Below are 20,131 nucleotides of genomic sequence, written 5' to 3' on the forward strand. Positions count from 1 at the left end.
ACACTTCAGGAGGAAGGAGATATTACTGGGACCTCCCCATGACTAGGTCAGGGCATGATGTGGCCTTAATGAGAGGAGCCTTCCTGAACTGTAAAGGAACAGGGAAAGGGTTCAGAGAAGGGAAGAGCAGTGGTCAGATTGAGCCCATATGGTTGTGTGCTGGTGTCAATGCACATGTTCATGTTGACAGTACTCAACAATTCAATTGTTTCTAAATGACATGTACATTGTTAAATAACAATAAAATGGGTATGCTGCGGCAGCTTTGCATCTATTGTCTATTTCATTAATTACATGAATTAATCACAACAATGTAAAGGCACCATTTGTCATCTCTGCAGTTGGGTTAATCTTTCCTATTACCATGGTTCCTTTAGAAACAAGTGCCTTTCATTGGAACTGTTTACTCTCAGTATACGATGAGCTTTGTGTTACATGCACCTCAGCATAGTACCTATGCTCTAGAACAGCCTTTCCCATTTTGGTTTTTGTTCTAGCACTACATAGCTGATTCAAATAACCAAACCTTGACGATGAGTTGGTTATTTGAATTAACTGTGTAGTGCTAGTGCAAAAACCAAAACATGCACCCAGGTAGGCCCCAGGACCGAGTTTGGGAAACCTTGTTCAAGAGAAGTCTACCGTCTAGTGCCCTCAAATTCTAATCCAGACCTCCAAGCCAGTTCCATTGCTTTTCAAAAATATTATTCCCCTCTAATCAGGAAATCTAATTACACCTGCTCTAGTGGAACAAAGTTGTTCTGTTTACCGAAACATGTACTGTACCTTCCCAGCTGCAACCAAGAATGTTTTGCATAGAGATAATTCTATTGGTTGACTGGTCCTGACAGGTGAAGAGCAGAGCAGCATAAGACCAACAGACATCCTAATAATGTGCAGTCTGCTTACACTGCATGCCTGGAAACAGCAGAGATGAAGGAGCTATGGATTATGGCTGTCTTTGCTACAGGTAAGACTTGCACTACATTTGAATTATTCAGGGTGATTTAAGATGTTCAGATGTACACTGAGTGGACAAAACATTAAGAACACATGCCCTTTCCATGACATACAGTGCTTTCGGAAAGTATTCAGACCCCTTAACTTTTTTCACATTTTGTTACGTTACAGCCTTATTCTAAAATCGATTAAATTGTTTTTGTTCTTCATCAATATACACACAATACCACATAATGACAAAGCAAAAACAGGTTTTTAGACATTTTTGCTGATTAATAAAAAATAAAAAACTGAAATATTATTTTTACTTAAGTATTCAGACCCTTTACTCAGTACTTTGTTAAAACACCTTAGCCAGATATTACAGCATCGAGTCTTAGGTATGACGCTACAAGCTTGGCACACCTGTATTTGGGGAGTTATTCCATTCTTCTCTGCAGATCCTCTCAAGTTCTGTCAATTTGGAAGGGGAGCATTTCTGTACAGCTATTTTCAGGTCTCTCCAGAGATGTTCGATGGGCTCTGTCCGGGCTCTGGCTGGGCCACTCAAGGATATTCAGAGACTTGTCCCAAAGCAACTCCTGCATTGTCTTGGCTGTGTGCTTAGGGTCGTTATCTGCTTGTAAGGTGAACCTTCACCCCAGTCTGAGGTCCTGAATGCTCTGGAGCAAGTTATCATCAAGGATCTCTCTGTACTTTGCTCCGTTCATCTTTGCCTCGATCCTGACTAGTCTCCCTGCCGCTGAAAAACTCAATATTAGGAAGGTGTTCCTAATGTTTGATATACTCAGTGTTTGATGCTGTTGTTATGTTTCTCGTATGATTGAGAATTGTCTACGAAAATTGCTTTCACTTCAGATGTGCAAAAATGTATGACGCATTTAACTTATCAATTGAGTATTACCAATTTATGACTTTACCGTTTTTACAGTTTGGTTTATGAATTTTAAAGTTTGGTTTATAGACAATGATTGACTGATGTTTTGTCTGTTTGCTGCGAGGGATACAATAACATCAATAAAGACATTGTTTCAGAGTTTATTTTTATCCAAACTCTATTTAGATTTACTGTTAAGCTGTTTACATACTGTGAATAGACTACTGTCAGGTCTCAGATACAGTTGATAACAGAGTAGCTTTTGCTATCAAATGTCTACCGTTTATTGGCAGTGATAAAGACTTCTTTCTCTCATAAAGTACAGTAGAAAACATTTCTACACTGGTGCAGAAACACAATGAAACTGGAACAACATGGATCATCTGCTATGCTTATAGCAATTGACACTATGTACCCTTGTTTATGTGGTTTACTGAGGTAAATATTTTTTGGGGGCAGTCTCTTTGCTTCACAGGGATCTCACCACATCCTCTGCCATTCCAACCACCATTGACATAACTACTCCAGCTACTGCTGCCCCTACCTCTACCCCTATCACCAGTACCACTCTCCCCACCACCTCTACCCCTACCCCCAAAACCACCTCTCCCACCACCAATTTTCCAACCACCTCTCCCACCACCTCTCCCACCACCTCTCCCACCACAACCCCTCCTCTGGTCTGTATCAATGGTGGTGAGCTGCAGAGTGGAGTCTGTATCTGTCCTGATGAGTGGACCGGAGAGACCTGTTCAGAGGGTAAATCCACACACTTACACTATACCTAACCCTGGATCTCACATTCAGAGTCCACAACACTATTCCTTGGATCTCACATTCAGAATGGATATTTCATGTTTAGTCATACATTTGGTCCATGTTGAAATGTATTTTACTTCGATAGAGAATTTCTGCATTTCAACCATCAAGGATGGATTCTCCTTCCCAAGAACAATGGTTGACTTGTCTGCTTATTCAAAAGAGGAGTGTGGTGAGAATACAGCCAGTGGTATGTTACTTTTATTCACCTAAACTGACAAAATGTATTATTCTGTTACAGTCCAAATTAATGGTGTATAAGGTAACACAAAATCTTGAGTATCTTTTTATATTGGTTCCTCCAGCCGGATTACCAGCTGCCTTCGCAAAATGTTCGAATGACATTGGATCTCCGATGTTTGGTTATCCTGTGGAGTTGGACTGTGAATTGACCCTCAGTGACATTCAAGGAAATGTAAGTCAATATAATTTTTTATTTATGATCCTGATTTATGACAAGTCTCAATTTTGCGTTCTTCTTTCTTTGGGTCAGTTACAGTTATCATTATGAGGAGTGGATCTTACAGTTTGAAGATCAGTAACAACTGGCTTTTACCTTCAGCTCATGTATTCTGTTCCTTTATTCTGCTTAACAGTGGATGAGGAACATTCTTTTATTTCTTTCTTGTGTTTTACATTACATTTAGTCATTTAGCAGACACTCTTATCCAGAGTGACTTACAGTAGTGAGTGTATACATTTTCATACTGGTCCCCCGTGGGAATCGAACCCACAACCCTGGCGTTGCAATTGCCCTGCTCTACCAACTGAGCCACGTAGTTAGTATTGTCAATTTTAATATCCAAATATACTCACAGTTCAACATGTTCCTGCCACTTATACAAAAACAATACAATACTACACTAAATAAAAATCATTCTCTCTCCCTATTCAGATCTCCAGCAGTTCAGGTGATTTAGAAGACCTAGCCTTCAGTACTCAGATCCTGACCTCCCAACCAGAGCGGCTATCAGCTGACAACATCACCACAGCAGCTCAGATAGCTAACACTCTGCTTCTGTCTGTAAATATCACAGAGGTATAACATGTTTTGGAATCAAGTTGTGTCTATGACATGTTCTGGAGAGAAACGTGAGGTTGTTATTGCAGTGATTTGAACACTTGTGGGTAATTCCCTGGTTTTGATTATGTTGCAGGATATCGCAGTGGCAGCTGTAACTACCATCAGTCAGCTGCTGAATGCCAGGAAGGAGAGTGCAAAGCAGAGAGACGCTGTCCAGAGGTGTGTGTGTGTGTTTCTGCATATGTTTGAGTTTATGTGTGTACGTGTGTCTCTGTGCGTGTCTGCATGGGTGCATGTAAACTAATGTTTTTCTGTGTTTCTCGCCCAGCCTCACAGAGACCCTGGAGAAGTTTTCCCTGGACCAGCAGAGTAACGTGTCCTTGGTGGTTCAGCCCAACCTGGTAGTCCAGTCTGTCCAAGTACCAAGTGACACAGTAGGGATCCAGTTTACTGCTCCGACTGGTGGGTGGGACTGCTAGTGAACCTACATACTGGCATTTAAAGTGATAGTTTATACAGTGGGGAGAACAAGTATTTGATACTCTGCCGATTTTGCAGGTTTTCCTACTTACAAAGCATATAGAGGTCTGTAATTTTTATCATAGGTACACTTCAACTGTGAGAGACGGAATCTAAAACAAAAATCCAGAAAATCACATTGTATGATTTTTAAGTAATTTATTAGCATTTTATTGCATAAGATAAGTATCTGATAAATCAGAAAAGCAGAACTTAATATTTGGTACAGAAACCTTTGTTTGCAATTATAGAGATCATACGTTTCCTGTAGGTCTTGACCAGGTTTGCACACACTGCAGCAGGGATTTTGGCCCACTCCTCCATACAGACCTTCTCCAGATCCTTCAGGTTTGGGGGCTGTCGCTGGGCAATACAGACTTTCCCCTCCCTCCAAAGATTTTCTATTGGACTCAGGTCTGGAGACTGGCTAGGCCACTCCAGGACCTTGAGATGCTTCTTACGGAGCCACTCCTTAGTTGCCCTGGCTGTGTGTTTCGGTCGTTGTCATGCTGGAAGACCCAGCCACGACCCATCTTCAATGCTCTTACTGATGGAAGGAGGTTGTTGGCCATGATCTCGCGATACATGGCCCCATCCATCCTCCCCTCAATACGGTGCAGTCGTCCTGTCCCCTTTGCAGAAAAGCATCCCCAAAGAATGATGTTTCCGCCTCCATGCTTCACGCTTGGGATGGTGTTCTTGGGGTTGTACTCATCCTTCTTCTTCCTCCAAACACGGCGAGTGGAGTTTAGACCAAAAAGCTCAATTTTTGTCTCATCAGACCACATTACCTTCTCCCATTCCTCCTGTGGATCATCCAGATGGTCATTGGAAAACTTCAGACGGGCCTGGACATGCGCTGGCTTGAGCAGGGGGACCTTGCGTGCGCTGCAGGATTTTTATCCATGACGGCATGGTGTGTTACTAATGGTTTTCTTTGAGACTGTGGTCCCAGCTCTCTTCAGGTCATTGACTAGGTCCAGCCGTGTAGTTCTGGGCTGATCCCACACCTTCCTCATGATCATTGATGCCCCACGAGGTGAGATCTTGCATGGAGCCCCAGACCGCGGGTGATTGACCGTCATCTTGAACTTCTTCCATTTTCTAATAATTGCGCCAACAGTTGTTGCCTTCTCACCAAGCTGCTTGCCTATTGTCCTGTAGCCCAGCCTTGTGCAGGTTTACAATTGTATCCCTGATGTCCTTACACAACTCTCTGGTGTTGGCCATTGTGGAGAGGTTGGAGTCTGTTTGATTGAGGGTGTGGACAGGTGTCTTTTATACAGGTAACGAGTTCAAACAGGTGCCGTTAATACAGGTAATGAGTGGAGAACAGGAGGGCTTCTTAAAGAAAAACTAACAGGTCTGTGAGAGCCGGAATTCTTACTGGTTGGTAGGTGATCAAATACTTATGTCATGCAATAAAATGCAAATTAATTACTTAAAAATCATACAATGTGATTATCTGGATTTTTGTTTTAGATTCCGTCTCTCACAGTTGAAGTGTACCTATGATAAAACTACAGACCTCTACATGCTTTGTAAGTAGGAAAACCTGCAAAATCGGCAGTGTATCAAATACTTGTTCTCCCCACTGTATCTGTGTTAACAGACTGGTTAAACTTCTTAAAATCTTATTTTTCATATGTTCCTCCTCTACTGTTGGTCAATAAGGTTTGGTATGGATTTGATTTGTTGTACTACAGACAAGTACAGAACAGTGGAGGCTGCTGAGGGGAGGACGGCTCATAATAATGGCTGGAATGGAGCGAATGGAATGGCATAAAACACATGGAAACCATGGAAACCACGTGTTTGATGTATTTGATACCTTTCCACTGATTCCGCTCCAGCCGTTACCATGAACCCGTCCTCCCCAATTAAGGTGCCACCAACCTCCTGTGGTACAGAAGGAACACTATATTGTTCAGCTTTAAATTTCTAAATCAAATTAATCTCCTCCAGGAAGATCTGGTAATTTTGTGGCCAACAGAATGAATCTCATTTATAATACCTCTGAACTGAGAGCTAACAAAGGAGGTGCTACCGATGTCCAGATTGTTATCAAATTCCCACCAGGTGAGCCAATGTTGGTATAATTACAAACATAGTGTATAAACTCAAGCTTCAATTCCCTTATACAGCTTTCACCAAGAGTGCTTAACTGCTCTTTGTGTATATGAAGTCCTGATATGAACAACAATCTCTCTCTTTCTCTCCCACCTCTCTCTCTTTCTCACTTTCTCCCTCTCTCTCCCCTCTTTCTCCTTCACTCCACTCAGTTTTACGTAGTAAAAACAAAAACAACTCCATTGGTTTTGTGCTCTACCAAAATGACCAGTTCTTCAGGTCCAGGACTTTCAGAGCTTCTTCAGGAACCAGCAGAAGGGTAATCTCTGCTAACCTTGGACAAGTGTCTGGGCTGCATGTTGAGATGCTCTTCAAGCCCACAGTAAGATTTATATTAGAATCGGTAAACGCATAGTGGTCCAAATTCTCTGGGAAATTTAATGGGAAGTTTTCCATTATGTACAGTACATTCGGAAAGTATTCAGACCCATTCACTTTTTCAACATTTTGTTACGTTACAGCCTTATTCTAAAATTGATTAAATTATTTTTTTCCTCATCAATCTACACACAATACCCCATAATGACAAAGCAAAAACAGGTTTTTAGAAATGTTTGTACATTCATTAAAAATAAAAAAATGAAATATGACATTTACATAAGTATTCAGACCCTGTACTCAGTACTTTGTTGAAGCACCTTTGGCAGCGATTACAGCCTTGAGTATTCTTGGGCATGACGCTGCAAGCTTGGCACACCTGTATTTGGGAAGTTTCTCCCATTCTTCTCTACAAATCCTCTCAAGCTCTGTCAGGTTGGATGGGGAGCGTCGCTGCACAGCTATTTTCAGGTCTCTCCAGAGATGTTAGATCGGGTTCAAGTCCGGGCTGGGCCACTCAAGGACATCCAGAGACTTTTCCGGTAGCCACTCCTGCATTGTCTTGGCTGTGTGCTTAGGGTCGTTGTCCTGTTGGAAGGTGAACCTTCGCCCCAGTCTGAGGTCCTGAGCGCTCTGGAGCAGGTTTTCATCAAGGATCTCTCTGTACTTTGCTCCGTTCAACTTTCCCTCAATCCTGACTAGTCACACTGCCGCTGAAAAACATCCCCACAGCATGATGCTGCCACCACCATGCTTCACCGTAGGGATGGTGCCAGTTTTCCTCCAGACGTGACGCCTGGCATTCAGGCCAAAGGGTTCAATCTTGGTTTCATCAGACCAGAGAATCTTGTTTCTCATGGTCTTAGAGTCCTTTAGGTGCCTTTTGGCAAACTCCAAGCGGGCTGTCATGTGCCTTTTACTGAGAAGTGGCTTCTGTCTGGCCACTCTACCATAAAGGTCAGATTGGTGGAGTGGTGCAGAGATGGTTGTCCTTCTGGAAGGTTCTCCCATCTCCACAGAGGAACTCTGGCGCTCCCTGACCAAGGCCCTTCTCCCCCGATTGCTCAGTTTGGCTGGGCGGCCAGCTCTATGAAGAGTCTCTATGGTTCCAAACTTCTTCCATTTAAGAATGATGGAGGCCACTGTGTTCTTGGGGACATTCAATGCTGCAGACATTTTTTGATACCCTTCCCCAGATATGTGCCTCGACACAATCCTGTCTCGGAGCTCTACGGACAATTCCTTCGACCTCATGGCTTGGTTTTTGCTCTGACATTCACTGTCAACTGTGGGACCTCATATAGACAGGTGTGTGCCTTTCCAAATCATGTCCAATTAAAAGAATGTACCACAAGTGGATCCCAATCAAGTTGTAGAAACATCTCAAGGATGATCAATGGAAACAGGATGCACCTGAGCTCAATTTCACGTATCATAGAAAAGGGTCTAAATACTTATGTAAATAAGATATTTCTGTTTTTTCTAAAAACCTGTTTTCGTTTTGTCATTATGGGGTATTGTGTTTAGATTGCTGAGGATCTATTTGTTATTTAATCAATTTTAGAAGAAGGCTGTAACGCCAAAAAAATGTCTGAATACTTTTCGAATGCACTGTAGGTCACGTGTCAAACTCATTGCACGGAGTACGTGATTGATAATTAAGGTCACTGGTTAGTAAAAAACTCCCCTCATCTGATTGTCTAGGTCTTAATTGAAAAGAAAAAACAAAAACCAGCAGACACTAGGCCCTCCATTGAATGAGTTTGACACCCCTGATCTAAGTTATCCATTGACGCTTATCCGCCACAATGAAAAAGGAAGCATATTTTGGCCAGTGAACAAGGAAGCATATGTTGTCTTGTATATAATATGATCTATCATAATTGAAACTTCTTCTTTCCCACATTTAAGTAATGACCTATTATATTTCACAATTGACTTAATTAAAAAATTTTTATGAGGAATTTTGTGAATGCATGTCTTTTGCTGAAGTATTACAGAGAGTTTGTTTCTGTTCTCACTTCTCAGGCTGTCCCCAAGGCCTCCCTCTATGACTTTGCCTGCGTGTGGTGGAACTACACGTTGAAAGACTGGAGCACCTCTGGCTGCTCCAAAGTCAACCACTCAGAAGACGGCCTGCGATGTTTCTGTAATCACACCACTAACTTCGCTGTGCTTATGGTGAGTAGCTAGCTGCCTTCATCTCCCTTTAACTGACCACACTCTGACCTATGGAAGGGGTTCCCAAACATTATTGGCCCACAACCCTGTTTTGATATCTGAAAATTCTCATGACCCAAACCATGTGAATTTTCTTTTGTAATTAAGAGCCAATGTTTACTTTTTTATATGGGGTTATGACAATCAATTGCAAAACATTCAGTATTTCTGATTGTCTTCTCAACTCACCATCACATACTTTTAATGTGGGGCTATGACAGTCAATAGCAAATTGGTCTGACATAATGTCTCTTATCTCATCACCACTAATGAGATGATGAGATCAGAGACATGATGCATGTCGCATTGGAGCTTCTCAAAGTCAGGGGGTGTGGTTGACAGTGCCCACCTCATCTCTGCTGTCACTTCCAACCTGGATCGATATTTGGTTTTAATGCAGACAAGTGCACTAAATCCAGCCTCACACAGATATGAGCTGGAAAAGGGTACCATGAGTTTTAATGCTCGGAGGTAGACGGCAGGGTATTCCCTTTGAGTCAGGAACCAAAATGCGTTATCTGCAGCATTCGGTCATATGACGGCTCGATAAGCTTTCGATTTCACTTACAGGCATGTCAACTGAGGCAGGATCACAGTCAAACAGATTTCTCTCCAATAAGAAATCTTTCCTCTGAATCAACTGATTCGGTCACTCATCTGTAGAATGTTTTTAGTATTTCCCCTGCATGCTTTCGTTCAGTTCGTTCAGTTTCCCAAATTTGTCAGTTACATATGCAAGGGGACACATTTTATTTTCATTACACAGAAAGTCAACAAAGTCTGTCTGTTTATTTGCCCACCATTCAATCCCATGGAATCTGTTTTTCTTCAGTATAGCCATGCAGCACATCCTCTGTACAGTTTCATGCTCTATATGTCCTCGTGAATAGCATCCCTCGACATGTAGCGAACAAAAGTAAATGAATGGGCATCTCGGCCCTCAGAACTAACTTCCATTTGGAAAGCTGGAGAGTTTTTTAGTGGTTCAGTAGGTTTCATATTGATTGCTAGCTATAGCATTAATTCTTACTTTTACAGTGTTTTCTGACAAAGGTATTGATGTGAGTTTATGTGACTCGGCCTCCCCACACCTTGTTTTCACCATATCGATTGTGGCGGTAATATCTCTGAAATAGTGTGTGGGTTCATTCTGTAGTTGGCCTAGCCGTTCACCTGGGAATAGGATGACGTCCCACATTTTGGCCCTTTATCAAGCAACTAAACAATCATGTCCCGCATTTTATCAACAAATTCAAACACCACCAATTTGAGAACATCGTTGATTTGTCCAGTATTTGTCATGAGCCCTCTCACTCCACCGGGTTACCACCTTAATTTGTTTCCACTCTGCTCACCACTCTCTCTCTACTCAGCCTAATTAGCTCCACCTGTCCCTGCTCTGCTCGGCTCTAATTACTCTGCCAGCTGCGCTGCATTACCCACTAACCTCTCCCAGTATTTATAGCCCTGTCTTTCAGCTCTCCTTTGTCAGATCGTCTGCAAAGCTCACACCCGGAACCTGTGTGCTCGCGCTTCTGGCTCACCCCTGTTTTGTGACCCCGGACCTGCCTGATTCCTGGATACTCTTCTGCCCCAGGAAAACCAGACCTGCTTTCTGCCATTACGACTCCTGACTACTCTTCGACCCCGGTAACTCTGACCAGCCTTCTGTCTTGCTACAACGTATTTGGATTTCCCTTGAACTGTACTTCTGCCTGTTTTCATCCGCCCGTTGTGTCTGTGTTTCCTCCCCCCCCCAGGACTTCTGGACCACCAACCACCGGCGTCATCGGACGCATCGCTGCCACTGGGGGAGGCACAGACCCAGCACATCGGACGGGATAACCCCTGGAGCCTTCACTCACTCCCTACATCCCTTTCCCCTTAAGTTTAAATAAACTTTCTGGTGTGGCGCAATTGTGGTCCTCTTGTCGTCTGTCTGAACCGTGACAGTACGATCTGACCATTATGGACTCAGCGCACACTTCCCCCGACATGGAAACCGAAGAACCTGAGCAACCCACCGCCATGCTACGCCTGGAACACACTGAGAGAGAGCTAGGCCGCATGAGCGGCGACATCACCTCTCTGCTTCAGGTCGGCCACCAACAGCATCAGCAGTTCCAGCAGCACCAGCAGCAGTCCCAGCAGCAGCAACAACAACTCGCCATGATCATCCAACTCCTCACCAACCTTACCCCAGCCAGTCTGCCCACCAGCCCTGCCTCCGAGTTACCTGCCCCGGTCATTGCAGCCGCTGCCCCGGAACCCAAGATTGGAAACCCCGAGCGGTTCAACGGCGATTCTACCCAGGTCCGGCCATTCCTGACTAGTTGCCGACTTCAGTTCTCCTTGCAGCCAAGGACCTTCGCCACGGAGGGGCTAAGGTCGGGTATGCCATCACTCACCTGACGGGCCGGAGCCCGACTCTGGGGAACAGCAGAGTTCGAACGTCAAACCCCCGCATGTGCAACCTTCGACCTGTTTGCTGAGGAGATGCTGAAGGTGTTTGACCTGGATTCACCCACCGCGAGGCGTCTCGTGAACTGTTCAGTATTCGACAAGGCAGACGTACAGTCGCAGACCATTCCATCGACTTCCGAACCCTGGCTAGACGAAGTTCTTGGAACACACCATCGTTGGTGGACGCGTTCTTCCATAGTTTGGCTGACTATATCAAGGACGAGTTGGTCTCCCATGAACTGCCTTCCACTCTTGATGAAGCCATCGCACTGACTGTCAGGATCGACAGAAGGATACAGACCCGTCGTCGTGAGAGGGGGCGCCAAGGTCCACCTACTACCGGCATTCGGAGAGATCCGACTGGGCTCCTGTCATCTACTGCCACTCACCCAGGTCAGCTTGATCAGTCTGAGCCTATGGAGATTGGGCGAGCCTCTCTCACTCCTGCAGAGCGCCAGCGACAGCTTCACCTCAAACCTCTGCCTCTATTGTGGAGGTGATGGACATCGTGTGGTAACCTGCCCTTTAAAGGGCCGAAGCTCACCGGGCATAGGGGAGTCCGGTTGAGTTCAATGACCATCCAGTCCTCCGACCGCAAACCCCTGCTGCAAGTTCACCTCCGCCTCTCTGACTCAACTCACACCCTGGCTGCTCTGGTGGATTCTGGCGCCGAAGCCAACATAATGGACATCAAGCTGGCACGCCAACTGGGACTGGAGAACCTCCGTTTGACACCTCCTATTCCTGCCCGGGCACTGGACGGACACTTACTCGGATCGGTCACTCATGTCACGGCCCCGGTCTCGATGGGTCTGTCCGGAAACCATCAAGAAACTATCCAGTTTCACCTGCTCCCCTCTCCAGGCCAACCCCTCATCCTGGGTTACCCATGGCTCCGCCCGGCACAACCCTCAGCTCGACTGGGTGACCGGGGTGATCAGGGAGTGGGGAGAGGACTGCCACCGAACCTGCCTGCTTGCTGCCGCACTACCCCCTCGGCCAGTACCTACTAACTCCGCTCCTGACCTCTCCAATGTCCCAGAATGCTACCATGGTCTCAGAGAGGTGTTTAACAAAGCTAGAGCCACACTCCTCAGATCCGTTGCCAGCTACACTACCGGGGCCAACCGTCGGAGAATTCCTGCTCCCACCTACCAGGTTGGTCAAAGGGTGTGGTTGTCATCGAAGAACCTGCCACTCAGGGTGGAGTCGCAGAAGCTGGCACCTCGGTTCATTGGCCCATTCCCTATCATAAGAGTGATTAGCCCAACTGCTGTCCGGCTCCAACTGCCTGATTCCCTGAGGGTGCACCCCACGTTCCATGTGTCTAAGATTAAGCCCATCCATGAGAGTCCGCTGGTCCCTGCTGCGCCTGGTCCTCCTCCTCCACGGCTCGTCGATGGTGGTCTGGTTTACACCGTCCGCCGCCTGCTTCGGTCCAGACGGAGGGGTAGGGGTCTCCAGTACCTCATTGACTGGGAGGGCTATGGACCTGAGGAAAGGACCTGGGTGCCAGCTAGTCGGATTGTGGATAGGACTCTCATCACCGCTTTCCACCAACGGCATCCTGATCAACCTGCAATCCGTAGGGGCCGCCCCAGAGGGATCCCTAACCGTCCTGCCCGCTCGGCTTCCTGTCCTGTGCCTGATCCTGTCTCGGGACCTGTCCCATCTCCCGACCACGGCCCTCCGGCTTCCTCCGAGGATGAGGACGTTCGCTCGGACCGTTCGGAGGAGTTCTAGCCCTCCTCCGGCTCCCCTCCTCCCGCCCGGCGTGGTGTTGCTCTTGGGACTTCTGGGGCCGTCCCTTGGGGGGGGGGTTCTGTCATGAGCCCTCTCACTCCACCGGGTTACCACCTTAATTTGTTTCCACTCTGCTCACCACTCTCTCTCTACTCAGCCTAATTAGCTCCACCTGTCCCTGCTCTGCTCGGCTCTAATTACTCTGCCAGCTGCGCTGCATTACCCACTAACCTCTCCCAGTATTTATAGCCCTGTCTTTCAGCTCTCCTTTGTCAGATCGTCTGCAAAGCTCACACCCCGGAACCTGTGTGCTCGCGCTTCTGGCTCACCCCTGTTTTGTGACCCCGGACCTGCCTGATTCCTGGATACTCTTCTGCCCCAGGAAAACCAGACCTGCTTTCTGCCATTACGACTCCTGACTACTCTTGACCCCGGTAACTCTGACCAGCCTTCTGTCTTGCTACAACGTATTTGGATTTCCCTTGAACTGTACTTCTGCCTGTTTTCATCCGCCCCGTTGTGTCTGTGTTTCCTCCCCCCAGGACTTCTGGACCACCAACCACCGGCGTCATCGGGACGATCGCTGCCACTGGGGGGAGGCACAGACCCAGCACATCGGACGGGATAACCCCTGGAGCCTTCACTCACTCCCTACATCCCTTTCCCCTTAAGTTTAAATAAACTTTCTGGTGTGACGCAATTGTGGTCCTCTTGTCGTCTGTCTGAACCGTGACAGTATTTCAGTCAGACATTCCAACCTGTCTCTTGCAGTCACATTGCGCTCATGACAGTTAATTTCCACCTTGTTACTCACAGATTGTATAAAATATCTAATTGATTGGCTGCAAGTTCAACAATATCTCATAGTTAGGCCTCCTAACTGCTTACAAAGAGCTAGAAAAGTAGGTAAATAGCCACATTAGACTGAAAGATATAATCAAAGCAGCAGGAAGTAGAGTGCTGAGGGTGTTGTAGCAGCCCCTGAGAAATCACAATGACAAAATAATAATAATACATATTTTCACTAAAGTAGTGCATTGGGCCTTTACTAGTCCTGTATTAGCAGACCGATATAACCGTTTTATAGTGCGGGCAAAAAAATTAAACATGAAGAATCAGCATTCCAATTGACAGTGATGATGCATTGGCCTATTTTGAAATTATGTATCGGGTAGGCTACACTGTCCCAAAATCATCCTGTTGTCCCGCATTTGTGTATTTTAAATGTGGTCATCTTAAGTGGGAATGATTCAAGTGCAACGGTCAAGTGAGGCCTTTTCCCATGATCTAAGGGAGCTCTCTGGTTGAATTTTATGTTTTAGATTTGAATCATTTTCATTTCAATTTTTAAGGTTAACCACATTACAATGATTTTGAGATAAAAAAAAACAATGTGGTATACCACAGCTTATCCTGACACATGAGGGAGATAACTTTATACAGTATGACTGTGAAAAACTTAGTGTTGAAATGTATTTTTTATTTTCTTTCTACAGTCGTTCAGGAGGGATTTTAAATACGCTGATGCTCTAAACTGGATCACCACATTGGGATGCTCCATGTCCAGCATAGGGTTGAGTTTAACAATAACATTCCAGATCGTGACCCGGTAAGATCCTACAGGGTTCAAGAACCAATTAAAATATACAATAACGTTCCAGATCGTGACCCGGTAAGATCCTACAGGGTTCCATAACCAATTCAAAATATTGGGTGCATCTCAATAGTGTGAAGAAGCCCTTTGTCTGATCCAACATGACTTGATAGGTGAAACCATTATGAAACCCACTATTAATGAACCAACACATCCATAACTATGCATCTAACTTCCCTAACATCTATCACCTATCCCCAGGAAAAAACGCAAAACCAACCCAACGGTCCTCTTAGTGAGCATCTGCGTGTGTCTCCTGATCTTCACCCTCCTCTTCATGTTGGGAGTGGACAACCCTCATAAACAGCTGAAGAAACCTGAAATACAGGAGGACAACATTCTCCCCTCGTCCGACACACACACAGAGCGGGACAGAGGCCCCTGTACTGCAGTCACAGTCCTGCTGCAGTACTTCCTGTTGGGGACGTTCACCTGGAACACGCTGTACGCCACACATGTCTTCCTGATGATCAGAAACAGCCTGGCCACCAGCCCATCACACTTCACAGCCTGTACCGTGGCCATCGGATGGGGTAGGACAGCTTGGAGAAAAATAAAATATTTTGTTGTTTCAGAAGCTTTGGCTGGCATTAGAACTGGGTTCCTTGAACCAAAACGAATGCCGGGTTATATTTTCAGGCTCTAATAAGCCTGAAATAGAACTTAAAAGCAACTTGTATAGTGATGTTATGCCTTTAGAGGATGTATGTGTAGTATATAATATGTATATGTCTGCATGCTAATCTACCAGGACATAACAACAACATTCTCTGTCCTTTAGGACTGCCTGCGGTTGTGGTGGCCCTCACCTTAGGAATTAGTTATAGAGTGGATGATCCACTGGGTTACAGGCAGGAGGAATTGTGAGTCAATACCGTATTTTACAATACTATACTTTACTATACTGTACTGTACTTGAAAGAGAGCGACCCGGCTCGACGTATTTACTGGTTTGTGAACCACTGCATGGGCAGAGTGTGGGGTGCATGGGGACAATCTGATTGGCTGAAGCCACGAGCTGGAGGTGATGGATATCTCTCACGTGAACTGTACTGTATTGTACTATACTGTACTGTACTACCAATATCAATGTGGGGCAATTGCTGTTTAAAATGTTATAACTTATACGGTAAAAGGTTTTCCCTATCAATTTTCATATTGTATGCTTTTAACGATGGCAACGAGCAATTTAATAAGTTGTAAAAAGCGAAACGAATGATCCATTGTGTTGAACGGTTTCTTGTTTACTTATGCAATCCACCATGTTTACTTTATACCACGTTATTCAAATCACTGGTGTCCTGTTTTGTCTGTCAAATAGTCCCACTCTCTAACTCATTCATTTGTCCCCTCAGTTGCTGGCTTGCTGCCCTCGATCCAAACGGGAACTTTGACTTCAAGCTGCCAATGTTTTTGGGGGTTCCTGATCCCTGTGGCGTTCATTCTTATCTTCAACATGGTGGTGTTGGTATATTTTGCAGTTACAACATCCAAGACCAACCCACATATAACCAGGTAACATTAATGGGGGGCATTTTGGGGGCACAAAGTGGAAAGTTGTAGTCATAAAGATCAGTCTTGATTTAAATGCCTACTAACGAGCTTGTTAATTTTGTATTGTCTTTCAATTAAAACTTTTTATAAATAAAATGCATGCTTTTTTTTATTATTAATTCAGTCATTAGTAACCTATTCATACTATTTAATAAGCACCATGCTCTAACCCACTCAGTCATTGGAAGCATACTGTTATTTTACCACAGCATTACAGCAGTCTATGATCGCAATCTAAGTATGTTGGTTATATTTCCCAGTACAAGACACACATCGATGAAGAAGAAGTTCCTCAGTAGCTTTTCTCTGGCTGTGGTGCTCAGTCTCTCCTGGATCCTGGGCTATCTGTTGCTCATTACACAGAACCAGACCATGTACACCATACTCAACATCTCCTTCTGTGTACTCACCACCACTCAGGTAGTAAATGTATGCACTCACTACTGTAAGTCGCTCTGGATAAGAGAGTCTGCTAAATGACTCAAATGTTAAATATAAAGACTAGTGTACTATTGTACCACAGAATCCAGACATGATTGAAAACTATACAGCTACTAAACATTAATAAATTCCGCTGCTCTTTATGGAAACGCTACCTTTTGTTTGTCCTTTTGTGTTCCTGAAAATACTTGATAATGTCTTTGTGTTTTCGTTCCACAGGGCTTGCAGGTTTTCATTCTGTTCACAGCAAGAACAGCAATTGTCAAGAAAATGATGTCAAGTGCTTTGAAATCTGTCTCTAGCGCTAGAATCCCTCTTCACACCAAGAAGTTCAGTCTATGGCGAGGCGAGCAAAGTGAAAAAGTAGAATCATACACACAGCAGGACACTGATCTGTCATTTCCACCTTGTTCCTCACAGACATCTAACTGATGGGCTGCAAGTTCAACCTCTGTTGGAAAATATCTCATATACCGCCACTATTGCCAATAACATACAGTATAATACACACCATTTTGAATCAATGTATTTTTACTGTGAATTCCCTCAAAGTTGTGTTGTCCAATGATTTTTTGGCTATGCACATACTGTATATACATACTGTATGTATTTTTTGAAATAACTGTTTTGAATAAAACTGTGATTATTCTCTTTGAATCGAATGTTTGTTTCAGTATTTTTTTGGAGAAATTACACTACTTTACACAATATCTCAGAAAATATCTTTAGACAGTGTAGCCTAGGGATGTCCAACTACATAATTTTCCCTGCGGGCCATGTTCGTTCTTTACAGAGGCCGCACTTTTAATGTATTAACCTTTTACTTCAGTGGGCTAAATCAGAGTCACACAGAGTGATTTTTGGTTGTCTTGTTAACAAATCTACTTTCAAACAAAAGTATACACCACACACACATGGTTATGGGCTTAAAAAGAAGAAGAAACATGTACAATGCCAGATATAGAGTTGAAATCTATGCCATTTTGAGTTTCCATCCAAATATTACACTTTATATACATCACAGAAGACTGAAATATAACAAAACTGTTTGACATAGCAACACCAGATTTTCATCCTTATGAAAACGAATGTCACGTTCGTTCATAGACGGGTCGGACCAAGGTGCAGCGTGATATGCATACATGTTTATTTGAACCGAAAAAACACAACGACAAAACAACAAACTAAACGAAACGTGAAGTCCAATGTAGACACAAACAACATACCTCACACGGAACAACATCCCACAACCCACTAGTGCCAATAGGCTGCCTAAGTATGGTCCCCAATCAGAGACAACGAGCGACAGCTGCCTCTGATTGGGAACCACACCGGCCAACATAGATCTAGACATACTAGATCCTACAACATAGAACAAACACAACAAGGAATATACACACCCTGACTCAACATATAAGCGTCCCCTGAGTCAGGGCGTGACAGTACCCCCCCCCAAAGATGCGAACTCCGACCGCACAACATAAACATAACAGGGTAGGGGCCGGGTGGGCATTCCGCCTCGGAGGCGGATCCGGCTCAGGGCGTGACGACCTCTCACTCTTCACCTCCCTGTTGTGCCCCTGGTCTGGTCTGGACCTCGGCGCGCTGCTTCCCCTCTCCTTCCTCCCACAATACGCCAGGCCCAGTCTGGACCCTGGTGTGGGAGACCCCGAACCTGGAGAGGGGCTGACGTCATGGTCTGGACTGGAGCCGCTGACCGGAGCTGGACTGGGCACCGGTGGAGCGGACTGCTCTGGCTCCGGAGTGGAGCCGCTGACCGGAGCTGGATCAGGCACCGGTGGAGCGGACTGCTCTGGCTCCGGAGTGGAGCAGCTGACCGGAGCTAGATCAGGCACTGGCGGAGCGGACTGCTCTGGCTCCGGAGTGGAGCAGCTGACTGGAGCTAGATCAGGCACTGGCGGAGCAGACTGCTCTGGCTCTGGAGTGGAACAGCTGACCGGAACTGGATCAGGCACCGGTGGAGCGGACTGCTCTGGCTCCGGAGTGGAGCAGCTGACGGGCACGGGCCGTGCCGGACTGGACAAACGCACCACTGGTCTGGTGCGAGGAGCAGGCACGGGCCGGACCGGACTGGCGATGCGCAACACTGGTTTGGTGCGAGGAGTAGGAACAGGCCAGGCCGGGCTGGCGACGCGCACCACTGGCTTGGTGCGAGGAGCAGGAACAGGCCGGGCCGGGCTGGCGCCGCGCACCACTGGCTTGGTGCGAGGAGCAGGAACAGGCCGGGCCGGACTGGAGACGCGCACCACTGGGTTGGTGCGAGGAGCAGGAACAGGCCGGGACGGGCTGGCGACGCGCACCACTGGCTTGGTGCGAGGAGCAGGAACAGGCCGGACCGGGCTGGCGACGCGCACCACTGGCTTGGTGCGAGGAGCAGGAACAGGCCGGGCCGGGCTGGCGCCGCGCACCACTGGTTGGTGCGAGGAGCAGGAACAGGCCGGGCCGGGCTGGCGACGCGCATCACTGGCTTGGTGCGAGGAGCAGGAACAGGCCGGGCCGGACTGGCGACAGCGCACCACTGGGTTGGTGCGAGGAGCAGGAACAGGCCGGGCCGGGCTGGCGACGCGCACCACTGGCTTGGTGCGAGGAGCAGGAACAGGCCGGACCGGGCTGGCGGCGCGCACCACTGGCTTGGTGCGAGGAGCAGGAACAGGCCGGGCCGGACTGGCGACGCGCACCACTGGGTTGGTGCGAGGAGCAGGAACAGGCCGGGCCGGGCTGGCGACGCGCACCACTGGCTTGGTGCGAGGAGCAGGAACAGGCCGGACCGGGCTGGCGACGCGCACCACTGGCTTGGTGCGAGGAGCAGAAGCGGGTTGGGCCGTACTGTGAACACGCACCACTGGCTTAGTGCGGGGAGCAGGACGGGCCGGACCGGACTGGCGACACGCACCACTTGCTTGGTGCGAGGAGCAGGAACAGGCCGGGCCGGGCTGGCGACGCGCACCACTGGCTTGGTGCGAGGAGCAGGAACAGGCCGGGCCGAGTTGGCGACACACACCACTGGCTTGGTGCGAGGAGCAGGAACCGGCCGGGCTGGGCTGGTGACGCGCACCACTGGTTTGGTGCGAGGAGCAGGAACAGGCCGGGCCGGGCTGGCGGCGCGCACCACTGGCCTGGTGCGAGGAGCAGGAACAGGCCGGGCCGGGCTGGCGACGCGCACCACTGCCTTGGTGCGAGGAGCAGGAACAGGCCGGGCTGGCGGCGCGCACCACTGGCTTGGTGCGAGGTGCAGGAACAGGCCGGGCCGGACTGGCGGCGAGCACCACTGGCTTGGTGCGAGGAGCAGGAATAGGCCGGGCCGGGCTGGCGGCGCGCACCACTGGCTTGGTGCGAGGAGCAGGAACAGGCCGGGCCGGACTGGCGACGCGCACCACTGGGTTGGTGC

The 20,131-nt window shown here is 47.0% G+C and overlaps 1 protein-coding gene across 2 annotated transcripts; it reads left to right on the forward strand.

The window, feature by feature from the left end:
- Positions 1-16,145: 16,145 nt before the first annotated feature.
- Positions 16,146-17,261, forward strand: LOC123486245 (adhesion G-protein coupled receptor G7-like). 2 transcript variants are annotated; one of them, XM_045217507.1, is made up of 3 exons: positions 16,146-16,242; positions 16,542-16,710; positions 16,942-17,261. In XM_045217507.1, exons 1-3 carry the CDS (start codon positions 16,184-16,186, stop codon positions 17,152-17,154), a joined length of 441 nt encoding a protein of 146 aa, XP_045073442.1. In that variant the 5' UTR covers positions 16,146-16,183; the 3' UTR covers positions 17,155-17,261. The 2 variants fall into 2 exon arrangements, with proteins under 2 accessions (XP_045073442.1, XP_045073443.1); XM_045217508.1 differs by having other exon boundaries at positions 16,542-16,701.
- Positions 17,262-20,131: the final 2,870 nt, after the last annotated feature.

Source organism: Coregonus clupeaformis, unplaced genomic scaffold, assembly GCF_020615455.1.
Source record: "Coregonus clupeaformis isolate EN_2021a unplaced genomic scaffold, ASM2061545v1 scaf1085, whole genome shotgun sequence".
NCBI lineage: Eukaryota > Metazoa > Chordata > Actinopteri > Salmoniformes > Salmonidae > Coregonus > Coregonus clupeaformis.